This window comes from Pelodiscus sinensis, chromosome 1 (assembly GCF_052426305.1).
Source record: "Pelodiscus sinensis isolate ZL-2025 chromosome 1, ASM5242630v1, whole genome shotgun sequence".
NCBI lineage: Eukaryota > Metazoa > Chordata > Testudines > Trionychidae > Pelodiscus > Pelodiscus sinensis.
In genome coordinates, this window is record NC_143052.1 from 191,353,150 (window position 1) to 191,369,530 (window position 16,381).

Here is a 16,381-nt window from a genome sequence, read left to right on the forward strand (position 1 = left end):
GTCTCCCCTGCCAGGTTCACACGGTGCCTAGAGGGAACCATCCCTTCTGCCTAAGGCCCTGCCCCTTCTGGAGGGGGGGGGGGGGGGTTGTAGAGCCAGTCCACAACCATGAACCAAAGTTCATGAAGTGGCCCCCCCTGCAAAAATTATTGCCCGCTCCTGCCATATAGCTGTGTGACACTGGACAACTCACTTAAGCCAAAAGGTGATTAACTGCGTGTTCCTCATTTTCTGGTGCCCAACTTGAGATCCTGGGGTCTGATTTACAAGAGTGCTAAACACTAACAATTTCATCAAGTCAATGGGAGCTCTTGGCTGCCAAATTCCAAGTGACTGGTTTGGTTCCAGGTAATGGAAACAGAAAAAAATAATGCTTAACTATTACTGAGGAAAACTGTTAACAATACAACAGCACCAACACAAAAGAACAAAGTGGCACTGCTGTCCATTAAACTGTTGGTCGGCATGCTAGGAATGAAAACGGACAGAAAAGGAGAGGAAGACCTGGCTTAGCTGTGAAGCAGAACCTAATAGTAGCCACTTATCTCACTCCTCACAACAGAGCAGAGAGAGTCACACAACACCACTTAAGGGCTTTATTTTTTAAAAACAAAACCTTTACCTCTTTAACATTCTGTAAGGTTTCAGGTGTAATTGTGAAGTCCACTGGGCTTGGCATCAGCTTCCCTTTCTGTGGCTGTAATGTAATGAAAAAGCAGTATTGATATTGGTCACTATGTATAAAGTGTACATGATGACTGCTCTAGAAACTGACCTAAACACTTTACAAAGTCTAACTTTAAAAAAGTCTTTAGAGAACTAGGCATATTTCTTTTCATAAGCAATTGACCCATTTAACGTAAAGCCTGTTAAACACTGCAAGACAACAGGACATGATTATGAAATGAGCCAAATACAAGTCACTGGGTGTTATAAAATAACCACATTTTGACTTTCTAATTTCTGGATATTCAGAACTATCCTTGCCATTACTGTAATAAAGCATGACAGAATTTGCTACTGGTACTTGCCCTGGGCATGTTATGCTGTAAAAAGTGTAAATCATAAGATTAAATGCTCTCTAAACAACAGTTTCAGGTGTAACTGTGAAGTCCACTGGGCACAACTTGACATACTGTCAAATCAAGAGCTTTTTTTTGTTAAAAGTTTTGTGAGGTCTGATGCAATGTGTCTTTCTGGTAGTAGAGTAGACTTCTGATAGTCTGGCACCTTTGGGACCCGCACTGCAACCAGTGTGAGGAGGAGAGGGTGGGGAAGGTCGGCGGGGAATGGCACGACAAGGGGCAAACTGAACCCTCTGCCGTTTTGCAAGGAGGCGGGGGAAGCCCTGCGCAGCTGCCAGGGACAGGCCAGCTGGGATTGCAAGCGGCAGCGGCAGACTTGGGGAAGCGGCAGAGCAGAGCAGCTGGGGTGCTGCCGGGTTGGTCCCGCAGTGCTGCCCCTCACCTGAGTGGCACTTCAAGACCAACCCGGCAGCACCCCAGCTGCTCTGCCCCACCGCTTCCCCAAGTCCGCCACCGCTGTTTGCCGCCTGCCTGCAAGTGGCGGCGGCGGACTTGGGGAAGCGGTGGGGCAGAGCAGCTGGGGTGCTGCCGGCTTGGTCCCACAGCGCCGCCCCTCGCCTCGCCACCTCTCCTCTGCTGCCACTCGCAGCCCCAACTGGCCTGTAGCAGGCGGCTGTGCGGGGCTTTCCCCACCTCCCTGCAAAATGGTGGAGGGTTCGCCCCTCGCCGTGCCATTACCCACCGACCCTCCCCCTCCTCCCACCCCCCAGCCAGATGCAGTGCAGGTCCCAGCAGATCTGTCACTGGGGTATAATCCCCTTCCTCTCTCCTTCCCTTCCCTTTCCCTGCCCGTGAGCATGCGTGGGACTCACAGGAGCTCCAATTGTCCGGCAGGCTGGAACACTTCCAGGTTCCAGTTGGTGCCAGACTATCGGGAGTGCCAGACCACTGGATGCCAGACAATTGGAGTTTTACTGTCCTCAGCTCTCATAAGCAGATGAGAGTGAATAGTAGGGAAAGTTACATTCACACACATCTACTATCCTGATCATACTGAATGTTTTTCTAATCCTCTCTATCTGAAGTTTTCTGCACTATCTGAATGCTTTACCCCTGCCTACGGACAGTTCTGTTAGCCATAGGTTATGGCCCAAAAACAGTTTTCAACTTCCTGGGCCAGATCCTCAGCTGGTGTAATTCAATGTTGTTCCACTGATTTCATCAGCTCAGGGTCTAATCTTTGTTTAAAAGTACATCTGTATTTGGAATATTTACAAACTCCCAGTTTAGCTTTTAAAAATAAAACATATGTTTAAAGTGACTTAAAAGACCCTGAACTGCTACTGAAATGGCAGCCAGGCACTTTGTGCAGAAAGGACAACTTAATTGTCATTTTAATCTTCAGTAACTGCCTCTCTTTACCCTCATTCCAACCAGACCCTTTATCTTTGTCCAGCTCTATTCAAGCCTCCATTAGAAGAAGTGCAAGGATTTTGCGTGTGCTAGTCTGTGAGGAGGGTCCCAGCTGTGCACTGTTGAGAGATGGTGCAGTGTTGTAACATCGTCAGAAAGCCCAATTTGAACTTTGCAGTTGTTTTGCTCTCCATTACTTTGTGTGCATAGTAGTTTCTTCTTGTCAATTGCAAAACTGGGAAACTGCCAGCCATAAATAAATACACGCACTCGGTTATGGGAAATACAGTTGACAAATTCTGGAAAGGAAATAAGGGGAATAATATATTGTGTACTGACAGTGAGAATTATATGTATAGTTGAAGCTCATTAATTCACACTGACTGGGAGACTCATGGTGAATTACTTAATTTTGTGAACTAATGAGTGCTATACTCTGAACAAGAAATAAAGCATGGATGCTGCGTAATATGTAAACTGTTCATTATTTTGACAACTGTGGCTTATTTATACTACTTTATAATGTACTAGGTAATGAAGCATAGTACATTTTGTAGAACAATGAAAAGTGTAGGAACAAGATCTCTACAGTGTCTTGCTATTACATCTTTGCTAACATGGTCAATTTTTATGTATGTTATTGAAGTTCTACTTTTTCCTCTGATCAGAAGTGATGAAAATGAACAACACATTTTTAAGTATATCAATGCTCCTCTTAATGAGTTCCTTATAAGAGCTCAATACCATCTGTGTTATAGTAAATTTTGGTTGAAAGCAAATGTAATTTGCTTGTTAAGTTTATGCAGATTATATTGCTTATAGATATTTATAATCAATAAATATCAGAGTTGCAACTATTTTACTGAAAATGTTCACAATGAAAGCCACAAGTAGTTCTGACACACAGCTAAAAGTGTCCCTGATTCTGCAATGAATCACACAGATGCAAGGATCCAGGGACAAAGAACTAATTGCAGAATCAAGGCGTTAGTTACAATGGGCATTTCTGAGCCAACCCACTATCTGTGAACAAGTTGCTGAAAAGAGAACTTGTTTAGGACACTAGCTCCATGTGGTCCCTACAGGTATGCCTACATTACAGTGAAAAATCCATGACTAGCCCAAGTCAGCTAAGTTGAGGTTGTGGGACTTGGACCAAGATGCTGTTTAATTGAGCTGCAGATATCAGTGTTACCCCTATTTTTTTTTTTAGGGCCAGGTGTGGAATAAATATTTAACGTGGAGATGATGTGTGTGTTGGGGGGTGAGACTGAGGGATTCAGAGTGTGAGAGTGGACTCAGAGCTAGGCAGAAGGTTGGGAGGTATGGTGAAAGGGAGGGCTCTAGCTGGGGCGTGGGCTTTGTGGGGGGGCCATGGATGAAGGAATTGGGATTCGGGGGGGGGATCAGGGCTTGGGCAGAAGATTGAGGTACAGGGATAAAGGTTGGGGTTAAGGCTCTTGGATGAAGACTTTGGAGGTACACACTGCCATAGGGCTGCAATGGGAAGGAAAGACTCCCCCAGCCCTTTCTCACTGCAGCAACTTGGGGCTGGAGGTAGGGCACCTCTCCTGGCCACGGCAGCTCCAGAGGGGCTGGAATGGGGGAAGAGGCATCTCTCCCCAGCTGTGGCAGTTCAGGCTAGGCTGGACCAAAGCAGAGGAGGGGTGCTTTGCTCCAGCCACAGCAGTTCTGGTGAGGCCGACCTGGGGGAAGGATGCCTCTCCCTACCTGCATGGTCCTTAATAGCCTACTGCATGGCTGTGAGGCTCACAGGAAACTTAAGCAGACGCTTAACTGCACGACTCCTTGAGACGGAGAGTCCCCGAGTTTGGGCTCCAGCTGGAGCCCAAACATTTACACTGCAATTAAACAGCCCCTTATTTCAGCCCAAGTCTGCTGACACAAACCAGCCACAGGTGTCTAATTGCAGAGCAGCTATAGTTTAAGAGGCTGTTAACTTGTCTCCGATTTGATGCAGTCTTACTTCAAACGTGTAGAGTACCTGACTTACATCAATATTTAGGCATTTGTCTACAAGAGGTTTTATATCTCCCCTTCACAGATGCTGAGCACCCAAATCTCTCAGTCGCCAGTGGGAGTTCTGGATACTTAGCACCTTAGGAGCAGGGTGACAGAGGAAAAGTTGGCAAGAGAGAAAGAAAGCAGGTCATCCAAAAGATACTTATGGGAGCACACATCACCATGGTAAGATCCTCAGCAGATCAGTATCTATCTAGGAGATGAAGGGAACAAGCAGGGAGAGAGAAGGAGAGGACTCAGGACCAAGTGAGGAGGTTTTTACAACATACATTTTAGATGATAAACTTGATAAACTTGCTATGTACTAGTTAAAAGAGAACACTTAAAAGAAATTAGTGTAAAGTTTATGTAAATTATAGCACAAGGCCCCAATTCATGTCTCAGCTGCTGGGTGCCACAGTGATTCAAATAGAAATGCTTGAAGCCTGAATACTGCTAACTTCAAAACATAAAAGAAAGCATGACACCAAACTTTGTCCCACCCCCTTAGGTCTTTATCTTGTTAATACAGGAGGACACATACAAGTGACAGCATTATATCTTGTGATCATCTTTGCACAATACTAGGCACCAGATGTTGCTAAACAGAATAAAACAGCAAAAGTAAACATAAGAACAGCTGTCAGAACAAAGATCCATGTAACACAGTATCCTGTCTTCTGACAGCAGCCAATGCCAGGTACCACAGAGGGAATGAACAGAACAAGTAATCAAGTGATTGCCCATTCCCAGCTTCTGACATAGTGGCTACGGATACCATCATTGCCTATCCTAGATAATAGCCATTGATGGACCTATCTTTCACCAGCTTATCTAGTTCTTTTTTGAATCCTGTTATAATCTTGGCCTTCACAATATCTTTTAGCAGGGAGCAACACACTGACTGAAAATCTCAGGTAACGGACAGAGTAAAAAGTCTCTATATTCCAACTTACTGCTGAGTGGACAATGAATTCACAAGTCTTAGTCAAGTCCTTGGCCAGTAGAGAACGTCGCATGTCACATCTCAGGGTATACTGTGGGAACAAGTGGGGGATAAGAGAGTCTTATCAACTCTTGCTTTGAACTCCAGCATGAACTATGGATATTAAGTAGTGACTAAATGACTAATCATGTACTCGATACCTTTTGGGGAGCACCAACTGGGAAACACTGGTGTAGTGCAATCATTATTAGCAGAACTCTCCCCAAAACCGGTCGGCTGTATTCACGTGGAAACTTCCTAAAAGTCTGCAGTACTACTTCTACCATCAAAAGATGTCATATTCTTATAAATCCCTGTACATTGCTAGTTCCAGTTAAGACATTGCTACTTAAAGCACTGTTTCACACCCTTTGCAGGTTGGTGACTCATTCAAAATCAAAATTATTTGTATAACTCTTTCATTTACTTTAAAAATAAACTACTGGTAAAAATACAAAGCATCCATTTGATTTTTATTATTATATGAATTATTAAACTTTTAAGCCACTCAGAATAGCTTCTTACACAAAACCTAGACATTAGGAGTACGTTTGCACTGCATGGTTATTTCAGGATACCAGAGGTATCCCGAAATAGTTATCCCACATCTACACAAGAGTTAAGGGATGTCTCTAAATAGCCTGTTATTTTGAAATATGGCACTGTGTCCATGCGCCAAATTTCAAAATAAGCTATTTCAAAACAGATTAGAAATAAGATATGCAAATTGCGCATCTTATTTCAAGTTTAGAGTGCTGTTTAGATGCACCCTGGGTCAAATCTCTGTACATCAATTTTAACAGATAGTAATTTGTTCTATACAAAACTGTCCTTTGAAACCAGATTTCATTTATTTCTGGGGTGGCACAGAAGAGTGGGAAATAATGTCCTCAAAGGCTGTTGAAAATCCAATGATAGCCATGGCCTGAATTTTTATATCAAGTCTTTTTTTTTTTTTAAACAGGGAGGGGGGGAAAAAAGGTAACTGGGTAAGTGATAGGAGAATGGTCAAAAGTAACATATATACTAATAAAATTATACCTTACAAGACAATTGGTACTAATTATAAATAAAATATCTGGATTACTGAACGCAAGTCAGTTTGTACGCTGGTATTGTTTTTGGCATGTCTTTTACCAACAACATATGTTATACTGGGAAGAAAGCCAAGTCTAAGAGTAGGTAAGGGAAATATCAAAATTAAGAAAAGGGAGTCTTAACCATAAGGGTTGTCAAAAAGATATAAAATTTAGCAACAAAAACTAGCCATATACAAAGACATGTAGTTTAAGTAATATTGTCAACATCTGCCCTCGACTGGCATAGCTAACAACTGCGCATCCCTTATTTTTGAGGGATAGAGGGACCTACTGTAAAGAAGTCCCAAGTAAATGTAGGGAATCCAGAGGCTGAAGTTCAATTGTCTTTGGGAGTAGCTCTTGACTTCAGGTAGGTACAAAGAGAGCGGATTTAGATAATTTGTAGAAATAGGAATTTTCCATCTCTTTAAAAAAAAATTTATAGCTCATCCAAAATGACAGTAAATACATTGTTTATGCCCTATCAATAACAGAAATATTAAATAGTTTGAATAATTTAAGAGGATAAGATCTTTGGCTTTACAAAGTACGAAGAGAAAACAAATCTCCATATTGCTGTTTCTGGTTGGGGCAAAGGATCAACACCTTTTCTGGGCTGCTTTCTCAAAATAAATAAACCCTAGCAAGGTTAGCATAAAAAAATGGAGTGTTGTTTTTACAGACAAGGTTATTTTAAACTGAAAATGGAAGAATGATCACTACGTGGCTACGTTGAAAAGGCTGATGTAGGGATATTAAGGACTAGTTGACTATCTGATAAGTCGCTTCTCCCCTTGCTGCCTCTTATCAGATAGAAGCAGCAAGGGGGGGAAGTGGGTACTTCAAAGCAGCAGCCCCGCATGGAGCCCAGATCAGCTGTGTGGCACTGCCCCTTTGAAACACCTCTGCAGCATTTCAAAGAGGCAGCGTCACCCTATCCACTAATCAAATAGTTGATGCAAAAGTGCATCGACTATATGATTAGTGAATTACATGCTACTTAATATCCTTAGTCAGATGTAGATTAGAGTGAGTATGCTCTGGAGAAGGGAAAAATAGCTAACACTCATGCACAAGACAGGCCAGAATGAGTTCCATTCTGGCAATATAGTTGCTTATCTTATTTTCATTCAAGGCTTATTTACAAATAGGTGTTCTCAGGCCATAAGTCTCTTGTCTGGTTTTTCCTGGTAAGTAACCCTTAAATATAAAATGCTTAATTAAAGATTTAGTATCCTATTGCTAGGTGGGTAGAAAAACAAATTACAAAAAACCCACCTCTTAAAAGCAGACAATGAAGCTGAATGAGAAGTTATTTGCATGAATCCAGAGGATTCATAATGAATAGATACAGCAATTATAGTTATGATGAAAAATCCGGATAATATTTATGAGCTTAACAGTAGAAATAATTTGATGGAAAAGAGATATAAAACAATACTCTGAGTCAGATGACCTTTGAACTTTCATCAGTATGTTTGTAAAAAGTCAGAAAAAAGAATGAGAAAGATTCTACTTTCAAACACCTGGAATCAACAGAAAAGTCTGGCATGAAAATCAATTATGTATCAAAAGCACACACAGTAATCAACACCTTCTCCTATCCCTCAAGAAAATATGGTCCATGCTTGAAGTTGTTTAAAATAGGAGGCCAGATACTGCTCCCATTAAAGTCAGTGAATAATATACCCATTAATTTTTTCCAAAAATCCTGGATTCAGTTAAGAAGTGAAATAGGTGTAACTTGGTCACTCCCAGTACATTACTCTTCCAAAGCAGAACTTTTCCCTTACTATGGTGTTCAGTGTTGGCTTTCTAAGTTTTTCCCAATCTACTTTTAAATTATTCAGTAATTCAAGCAACAAGTGCTTTCTTAGAAGATTATTTCACATTAGCAGAAATCACTGTTACCAAAGTATTCCCTCATATTAAAAATCTCTTTACTTTTAATTGTATTCCTTGGATAACTCCCTTGATAAGCACCCCTACAATTAATTGCAGCCTTTTCTTTGCCATCTTTGTAGTTTACCCAACTGCACGCTTAACCAGCAATCCTGCAGGTGAATCCATATGGGTGGAGACTTTTGCCTGCATAGATGCTCCTTTGAGTCAATCAAATTCTGCCCACATGAATCTAGCTGCAGGATTGAAACCTAAGTTATCTCCTCCTCCCCCTAGAAATTTACCTCAAAGTCAGTCCCTTTCTCCCTAGTTTATGTCACAATCATGATAATCTTTTAACGGCCCAAGAGGCATGGAATATCGTTTTCTAGTTATTGTCTCATTAGTACTTTAAAAGTTTAAATTAATCCTGTTTTATCTGGGACATATCTGTGTATGCAACATTTTATAGTTATGCTCTAAATATTCTTAAGTTACATTTGACAGGTTAACATTGTTGATAAAAACACTTTAATCAAGAATGTTCAGTCAAAGTCTCTCAGTTCAGCTATAAAAGCAGCAGTTAGTATATTCAGAACAGTGCTGGAGGGTGGTAAAAAAGATGTGAAGATTTGGGTGATTTTAGTGATTTTTCACCAGCACTGTGGTGCAAAGCATTTTTCTGAATCTAATTTGTTTTAATAGATTCCTCTGAGCTTTATCTTGATAAACATAAAACTTCATGGATGGAAAAAAAAGTCTCCCACTAATACAAAAAAAGAAAAAAAAATGTTCAAGAGCAGATTTATCAAAACATCTCCTTGCATCACATTAGCAAGCTAGCAAATCAATACAAGAGGAAACCACTTAGCCACATTAAGCCAAGGCCATGATCCAGACCTGGCATTCTGGGCTAGGACAGAGGAGATGCTCTTTTCAGTCTCACCCAGCACTTCCCTTGTGAGGAGTAGGAAAGTTCTCTTAACTGATCTGTTGGCTTCTGATTGGCCGGTGTCTCCTCCTAGCCCTTCTAAGCTTTGGGGGAACTAAGTCTTTTAGATAGCTTTACTTGAGTGGGTTTTCCTTTAGCTGGGGAGCAATGGAGGTAGTATCAGATTGCTGACACCTCCAGCAGGGAGCACAGAAGGCCTGACAGATCCCACCCCAAAAAGTAGTAAGAGGAAGTTACTCACCTTTTTGTAACTGACGTTCTTCGAGATGAGCATCCCTGGGGGTGCTCCATAGTGGGTGTTGGAGCATCTCATCACCTTTAGACTCTAGAGGTGCTGGAACACACCAACACCCACTGTGGAGCACCCCCTGGGACGCCTCTCAAAAAGAAGATCTGCTACATGAAATAAAGAGACTAAAGTAAGAGTTCTAACTCAGGCAAGGCACACGTTATAGTGATATACATACCATATCTTATTAACTATCACACTGTATTTCAAATTTGAACCTACTGAAGAGTGAAGTCCCAATGACACACAGCCTCTTCATTCGAAGTATATAAAATGGACCTACTTTTAAAAATAACCCCCAAGTATAACTGTGAAAGGGTGAAGAATAATATAGATGCCTTTTTTGTTTTTAAGACTCTTTTCAAGCAAAATCAAAACCACCCCTTCCCCAACTTTGTCCCTCAAGGCTGCATTTGCTGATATCACCTGTTGCAAGGAACACAGAAACCAAAACTACTAGTTAGTTAAAAACAATCTTTTGTTTTTAAAATGCAAGTTTAATTTTAAGTCTACATATATAGCCCGATAATGTTTTGCGATCTTAAAAAGGCAGTTATGTCATGTTTGGAAAGAAATCCAAAATGTTTCTCTTCACACAGGCCTTCCACTGTCTGAGAGAGACTAAATCCTAGAGACATAACTAATGAGACAGTTTTTGTTCTGTCTCAACAGCTATGAGTTGAAAGGAATCGTGACACTTTTTATTCGATTTAAGCCACGTAAAGTGCACCCAGATATTACAACGAAAGATGTTTGGGAAATATTTTAACCAAATAATATAATAATTTCTCTTCATAACTAGCTTTTCAGTTAACAGAAAAAATACCCACCGCTGGAACATGAATTTTAATGTAAAGGACATTTAAATTTCCAATTAAAGCAAAAATATTGACAACACACAGTTATGGTGCCATCAGATAGTTTCCTCCCATAGCACAATTACAGAAGTTTCTCAGAGTTCCTGCAGACTCTGTGATTTCATTACATTTTCCCTATAGTAAAAACAAACAGTCTCACCTGAATATTGACAAACACACCATGATATGTCTCATATAGAACTTTGTTGCCCTTCATATGCAATGGAAATTCAAAAGGAATTTCTGTTTTGCCACTGGGAAGCTTTCCTGGTTTTACCATTTCTATTGTACTGTTGATAACCTGAATAGGCTGTAAGGAAAAAAAATTGAGAAGTTTAAAATGAATCATTCTTCATAATCATTATTACCTCAAAAAGGCTCAATAACAAAGCCACATGAAACCCTATCAGCCTTTCCAAATATCTGAATATTCAAGTGTCTGTGTCCCACACAAACAATTCTCAAAGACCACTTTTACCATAGTGTGAGTTTGTAGTTAAAAACACTCATAAATCTGAAATGGAATTAAAATTTGTTTTGGTTGCTTGAAATGCTTTGTTGAGGAAAATAGGTCTCTCTCCTAGGTTTGGGGCAATTCAGATGTGGAGGTTTTGGCTCATCTATGCTGACGTGAAAGAGCATAGACTGAAGGAGGCATTCTCCTCAGAGTAAGTATTTGTTCCCTCCTCTAAAAAAATAAGCTATTAAGATGCTTAGGACTCACATTTGTAAGAGATATTTCATGTAACTGAAAATAGGATTCTCACTGCAGCTTTGCTTGCAGCCTTCACATTCACTTTATTTACAAGAATTCAGTTATATAGCCACAAAGTAGTAAAATTACTAAGGAAAAATTTGGTTTAGAACCCAGACATAATTTTTTGTGCCCAAAGATCCAATCTACATATTTCTTACCTTAACAGAGTTATAGAAAGCTTCAAACACACCAACACTTTTGGCACTGAGCTGCAGATTCACGGATCCTTCCATTGTTAGGGAGACACCCTGGTGCTGAACTGCATCCTTACTCGTTATGACCACCACTCCAGAAAGAACTTCCTAGTAAGGAAAAGGTGACAATCAAAACATACCAGTTTTATCAGTTTCTTCTCTTGCTAGTATTATTGTAAAAGACATGAACAAACAAGGTACCACAGCTGGTGTTGCAAATGGACTGGAGATGAAGAGAAGAATGCAGGAGCAGCAATGTAAAAAGAATGGATACACTGAAAGGGACAAAGTTAGCAGGGTAGTAAAGATGATCACAAGAAGTTTGAACTGAATATGGTGGAGTCAGTGGAGGGATCAAAGAGGCAAGGACAGGAGAGTGTTGATGTGGTCAGAATGGGCGGAGGCTTAGCAGAAATATTTTGTATGGACTCGAGGAGGTTGATGTGGATCTCGGTAGTGCGACAGAGTAACTTACAGAAACTGAAGTGTAAAATGATGAGTGTGTAAGCTTCAGTTAGAGCTGAAGTTGTAATGATCTGATACAATTATACTTTACACCAGTTAAGAAATACAGTTACATAATGCTCACTGGTAGCTGTCAGAGCATCAGTACTTTTCGCTTATCGGTGATGAACAGAGTCAGTACTAGGGATGTTAAATTGTGGGTAATCAGCTAATCAAGTAGTTGATGGAATTTTGAGTAGAATAGTTTGACTCATGGGTCAGAGAACCTCACTCAGAAACAGCTGCTGGCCACTGCTAGATGGTTTTATCTGTTGCTGTTTGCAACTGGATGTGATCTCCACAGCACAGCAGTGATAGGGCTCTTCCCAGTCACCATGATGCTACATCAAATATTTCATCTTATCTAGCAAGCGTTATTACTAGGTTGTCCAAGGAATCCCCCCTCACCCTAAAGGTCCCACCCTGCCCTCATGGAAGTTCACAAGCTACTAAATTATGGATGTTAAATTTAGATTAATCAACTAATCGAACTGTCAATGTAATTTTCACCAACTATTCCATTAGTCAACAAGGGCGCCTCCACTTTTGAAGCCCAGGGTTGTTGCTACACTTCAAAGGCGAAAGTGCTGTGCAGAACACAGGGCCAGTGAGGGACTCAAGCAGTCCCCCACTGGTCCTGTTCTCCCTGTGGCATTTCAAAGTGGCAGTGCCACATGGAGCCCAGGGTCAGCGGGGGAGTCCCCAGCTGGCCCCAAGCTGCACATGGCATTTCAAAGCAGCAGACCCTGGACTCCAAGCAGCGCTGCTGCTTTGAAGCACTCCCCTTTTTCCCCCTCCCCACTGCCTCTGCCAGAGTCATCAGGGGGAAGAGAGAAGCAAGTAATCGACTAGTGTGACAACTATCCAATAAGCATTTGCTTATCAGATAATCAACTAATCATTCACACCCCTATGCTGAATTCCAAAGTCTTGCTGAGTTCCATGGCTTTCTTGGACTATTTCTCAGTACATGACTCACTGAAAACTTTTTGCCTCGCACTTCTTGGATTGTTCACTTGTTCTGTAGGGCCTTCACTGACTAACGAAGCCAGAACTGCTTACCTATTCTTTAGCACTCTCTCTATATTTTCCCTGCGAGGTGTTTTCCCCATAAACTAGCGAAGTAATTTCTTGTTCCATCTGCCCTAGAAAACTTGTTGTTGAAAACACTTTGTGGCAACAAGCAGTTATTAGTACACAAATCCTTAGCCATTCTGTTACCGTATTTTCCGGCGTATAGGGCGACTGGGCGTATAAGACGACCCCCTATCTTTTTAATTAAAAGATAGGGTTTCATCTTATACCGCAGCGCCCCTCCGCCTCCTTTGCTCCCGGTGTCCCTGGTCTGCTGGAGATGGTCCCCAGCAGACCAGAGGCACCGGGAGCAAAGCCGCCAGGAGCGCCTGGGCTGCCTCCCCCCCCCCCCCCCCGCTGGAGCCCCTCCGCGGCTTTGAAAGCCTCGGGGGAAGCCGGCGGCGGGGCATCCCAGGCGCGCATGGGCTGCCCCCCCGCCGGAGCCCCTCCGCGCCGCCGCGGAGGGGCTCCGGAGGGGGGGCAGCCCATGCGCGCCTGGGATGCCCCGCCGCCGGCTTCCCCCGAGGCTTTCAAAGCCGCGGAGGGGCTCCAGCGGGGGGGCAGCCCATGCGCACCTGGGATGCCCCGCCGCCGGCTTCCCCCGAGGCTTTCAAAGCCGCGGAGGGGCTCCGGTGGGGGGGCAGCCCATGCGCGCCTGGGATGCCCCCCCGCCGGCTTCCCCCGAGGCTTTCAAAGCCGCGGAGGGGCTCCGGCGGCGGGGCATCCGGCGTACAAGACGACCCCCGATTTTTGGGGGATGTTTTTTAACTTCAGAGGTCGTCTTGTACGCCGGAATATACGGTATTTCCCCCAAAACACACCCAGTTATTGGAGCTACTATTGTTAGATTTAGACTTAGAGGACTTGTCATTTATTTCCTCTCACATACACAGCTTTGGGGATTTATTATGGCAGAACATCTCCCTCTCTCCATCAGCTCACTAGACTCTTCGAATACACTAGAATTGGAAGGGACCTTGAAAGGTCATCAAGTCCAGTCCCTTGACCTCACTGCAGGACCAAGCACCATCTAGATAGATGTCTATCTAACCTGCTCTTAAACATCTCCAGTGATGGGAGATTGCACAGCCTCCCTAGGCAATTTATTCCTAGTGTTTAACTATCCGGACAGGAAGTTTTTCCTAATGTCCAACCTAAACCTCCCTTGCTGAAATTTAAGCCCACTGCTTCTTGTCCTATCATCAGAGGCCAAGGAGAACAATTTTTCTCCCTCCTCCTTGTGACACCCTTTTAGATACCTGAAAACTGCTATCATGTCCCCTCTCAGTCTTCTCTTTCCTACACTAACCAAACCGAATTCTTTCAGTCTTCCCTCATAGGTCATGTTTTCTAGACCTTTCATCATTTTTGTTGCTCTTCTCTGGACCTTCTCCAAATCCTTCTTGAAATGTGGTGCCCTGAATCAGCCACAATACTCCAACTGAGATCTAATCAGCACAAAGTAGAGCAGAAGAATCACTTCTCTTACTCATAGCACTCCTGTTAATGCATCCCAGAATCACATTTGCTTTTTCTGCAACTGTCTCACACTAACAACTCATATTTAGCTAGTGGTCGATTATGACCCCCTAGATCCCTTTCTGCAGTACTCCTTCCTAGACAGTTGCTTCCCATTCTGTATGTGTGAGACTGATTGTTCCTTCCTAAATAGACTAATTTGCATTTGTCCTTATTAGACTTCATCCTATTTATTTCAGACCATTTATCCAGTTTGTCCAGATCATTTTGAATTAGGACCCCATCATTTCTTGCTGAACGCTTATTCTTGTTATGCAAGTCTTCTTACAAAAAGGTATTTTCTAGGCTCAAATTCATTTTGTCACCTCAGCGGTTAAATATGACTTACAGAATTTGGAAGGACGTTGTATTAATGCATGCAAATAACTTGTTTAAAAATAAATATTTTTTTAGGTAGAAAAATGTATCAGTGTATTTTTATGCTTGTGTTGTAACTCCTAAGAAGAGTGTGTGACATTAATCTCCAGAAATGTAAATACACAGTGGTTCAACTAGTTACTGAGCCATCATTCTAAGTTAGTGTCTGAACCAGAACTGAACTGTACACACAGGAAATACCAATGAATCCAAACCGGAAAAGAACCAACATTTTTAATATTTCAACTTCCTGGTTTCATCTGACAATCTAATGTCTACACCATAAGTTTCCTGGGGCAGAGGACTGTTGTTATTACTACTCTAGCACAATGTAGAGATGTTAAATATATTGAATAGTCAATTAACCCCATGAATTCTTATAGGTTGCTTAACTATTCTATAATCCCCAAGGGTGGGGCTAGCATCCAGTGCACCCCAGCCCAATTCCCGAGGAGCCCCCTGCCACTCTGTGCTGCTGCTTCTGTTTCAGAGGCAGCATTGTGGGGTGCTAGGTGTGAGCTGGTCCATGAGGGGAGCCCGTTTAAAAAACCATATTCCCTCATGGACCGGCTGCCTGTCACCCTGTGCTGCCCTGTCCAGGGGAGCGGGGGGGGGGGGGGGCAGCGCACTAAGTTCCCAGACCCGGCGTGAGCCAGAACTGAGCCAGGCTGCCTACCCACCTTGCTCTTAGTACACTTTAAATACAGAGCCACAGAAGGGGTAGGTCCCGGATCCTGCGCAAGCTGGGACTGAGCCAGGCTGTTGGCCACCCTGCTAAAAATGTACTAGCAAGGGGAGGGAGGAAATGCATATAGCCTATAGCATTAACTGATAAGCTCTCGCTTATAGTTAATCAACTACACTATTACATCCCTAGCATAATGATCCTCAATGGGGGTGAGTGGGTGTTAAAGTAGTATAAACAAACAACATAACTGTAACCTGTTTGCACTGCATAGTTGATACATGGTAGCTGCTAATGAAAAAGGACCACATCCTCTGAAAAGAAACAGAAGACAGGTCTATGCAGCACTTGAAAGACTAACAAGATGGTTTATTAGGTGATGAGATTTCGTGGGCCAGACCCACTTCCTCAGATCAAATTGTGGAAGAAAATTGGCATGACCATATATATGAAAGGGATACAAAAAAAAAGTGAACACATGAAATTGACAAATCAGATTTTAGAAGGGGGAGAGAGGTTAGTGTCTATGAGATAATGATAATTGGGGAAGCTATCTTTGTAATGGGTAAGGTAGTTAGCATCTTTGTCAATTAATGCCCACAAATCAGACAGGTTCACAAAGAAAAAACAGTTTCTTGTCATTTCAACCAGACTGGGCATTGTCAACGACCTCACTACATGTATATTACTTCAAAGAGACTAACACCAGACTACAAAGGGAAACCTCAGAACTGTCATTCATGCTTAAATTTGACACTTTATGAATGG

At 42.4% G+C, this 16,381-nt stretch overlaps 1 protein-coding gene across 4 annotated transcripts in view; it reads right to left on the reverse strand.

Moving 5' to 3' along the window:
- VPS26C (VPS26 endosomal protein sorting factor C) overlaps nucleotides 1-16,381 on the reverse strand; it is a 75,308-nt gene that overhangs the window by 53,187 nt on the left and 5,740 nt on the right. For all 4 annotated transcript variants that reach the window (XM_075911823.2, XM_075911841.2, XM_075911836.2 and 1 more), the window contains exons 2-5: nucleotides 11,419-11,562; nucleotides 10,664-10,813; nucleotides 5,417-5,497; nucleotides 623-697 (exon numbers count right to left, since the gene is read on the reverse strand). In XM_075911823.2, the coding sequence (XP_075767938.1) occupies nucleotides 623-697; nucleotides 5,417-5,497; nucleotides 10,664-10,813; nucleotides 11,419-11,562 (450 nt within the window). The remainder of the gene's footprint in view (nucleotides 1-622; nucleotides 698-5,416; nucleotides 5,498-10,663; nucleotides 10,814-11,418; nucleotides 11,563-16,381) is intronic.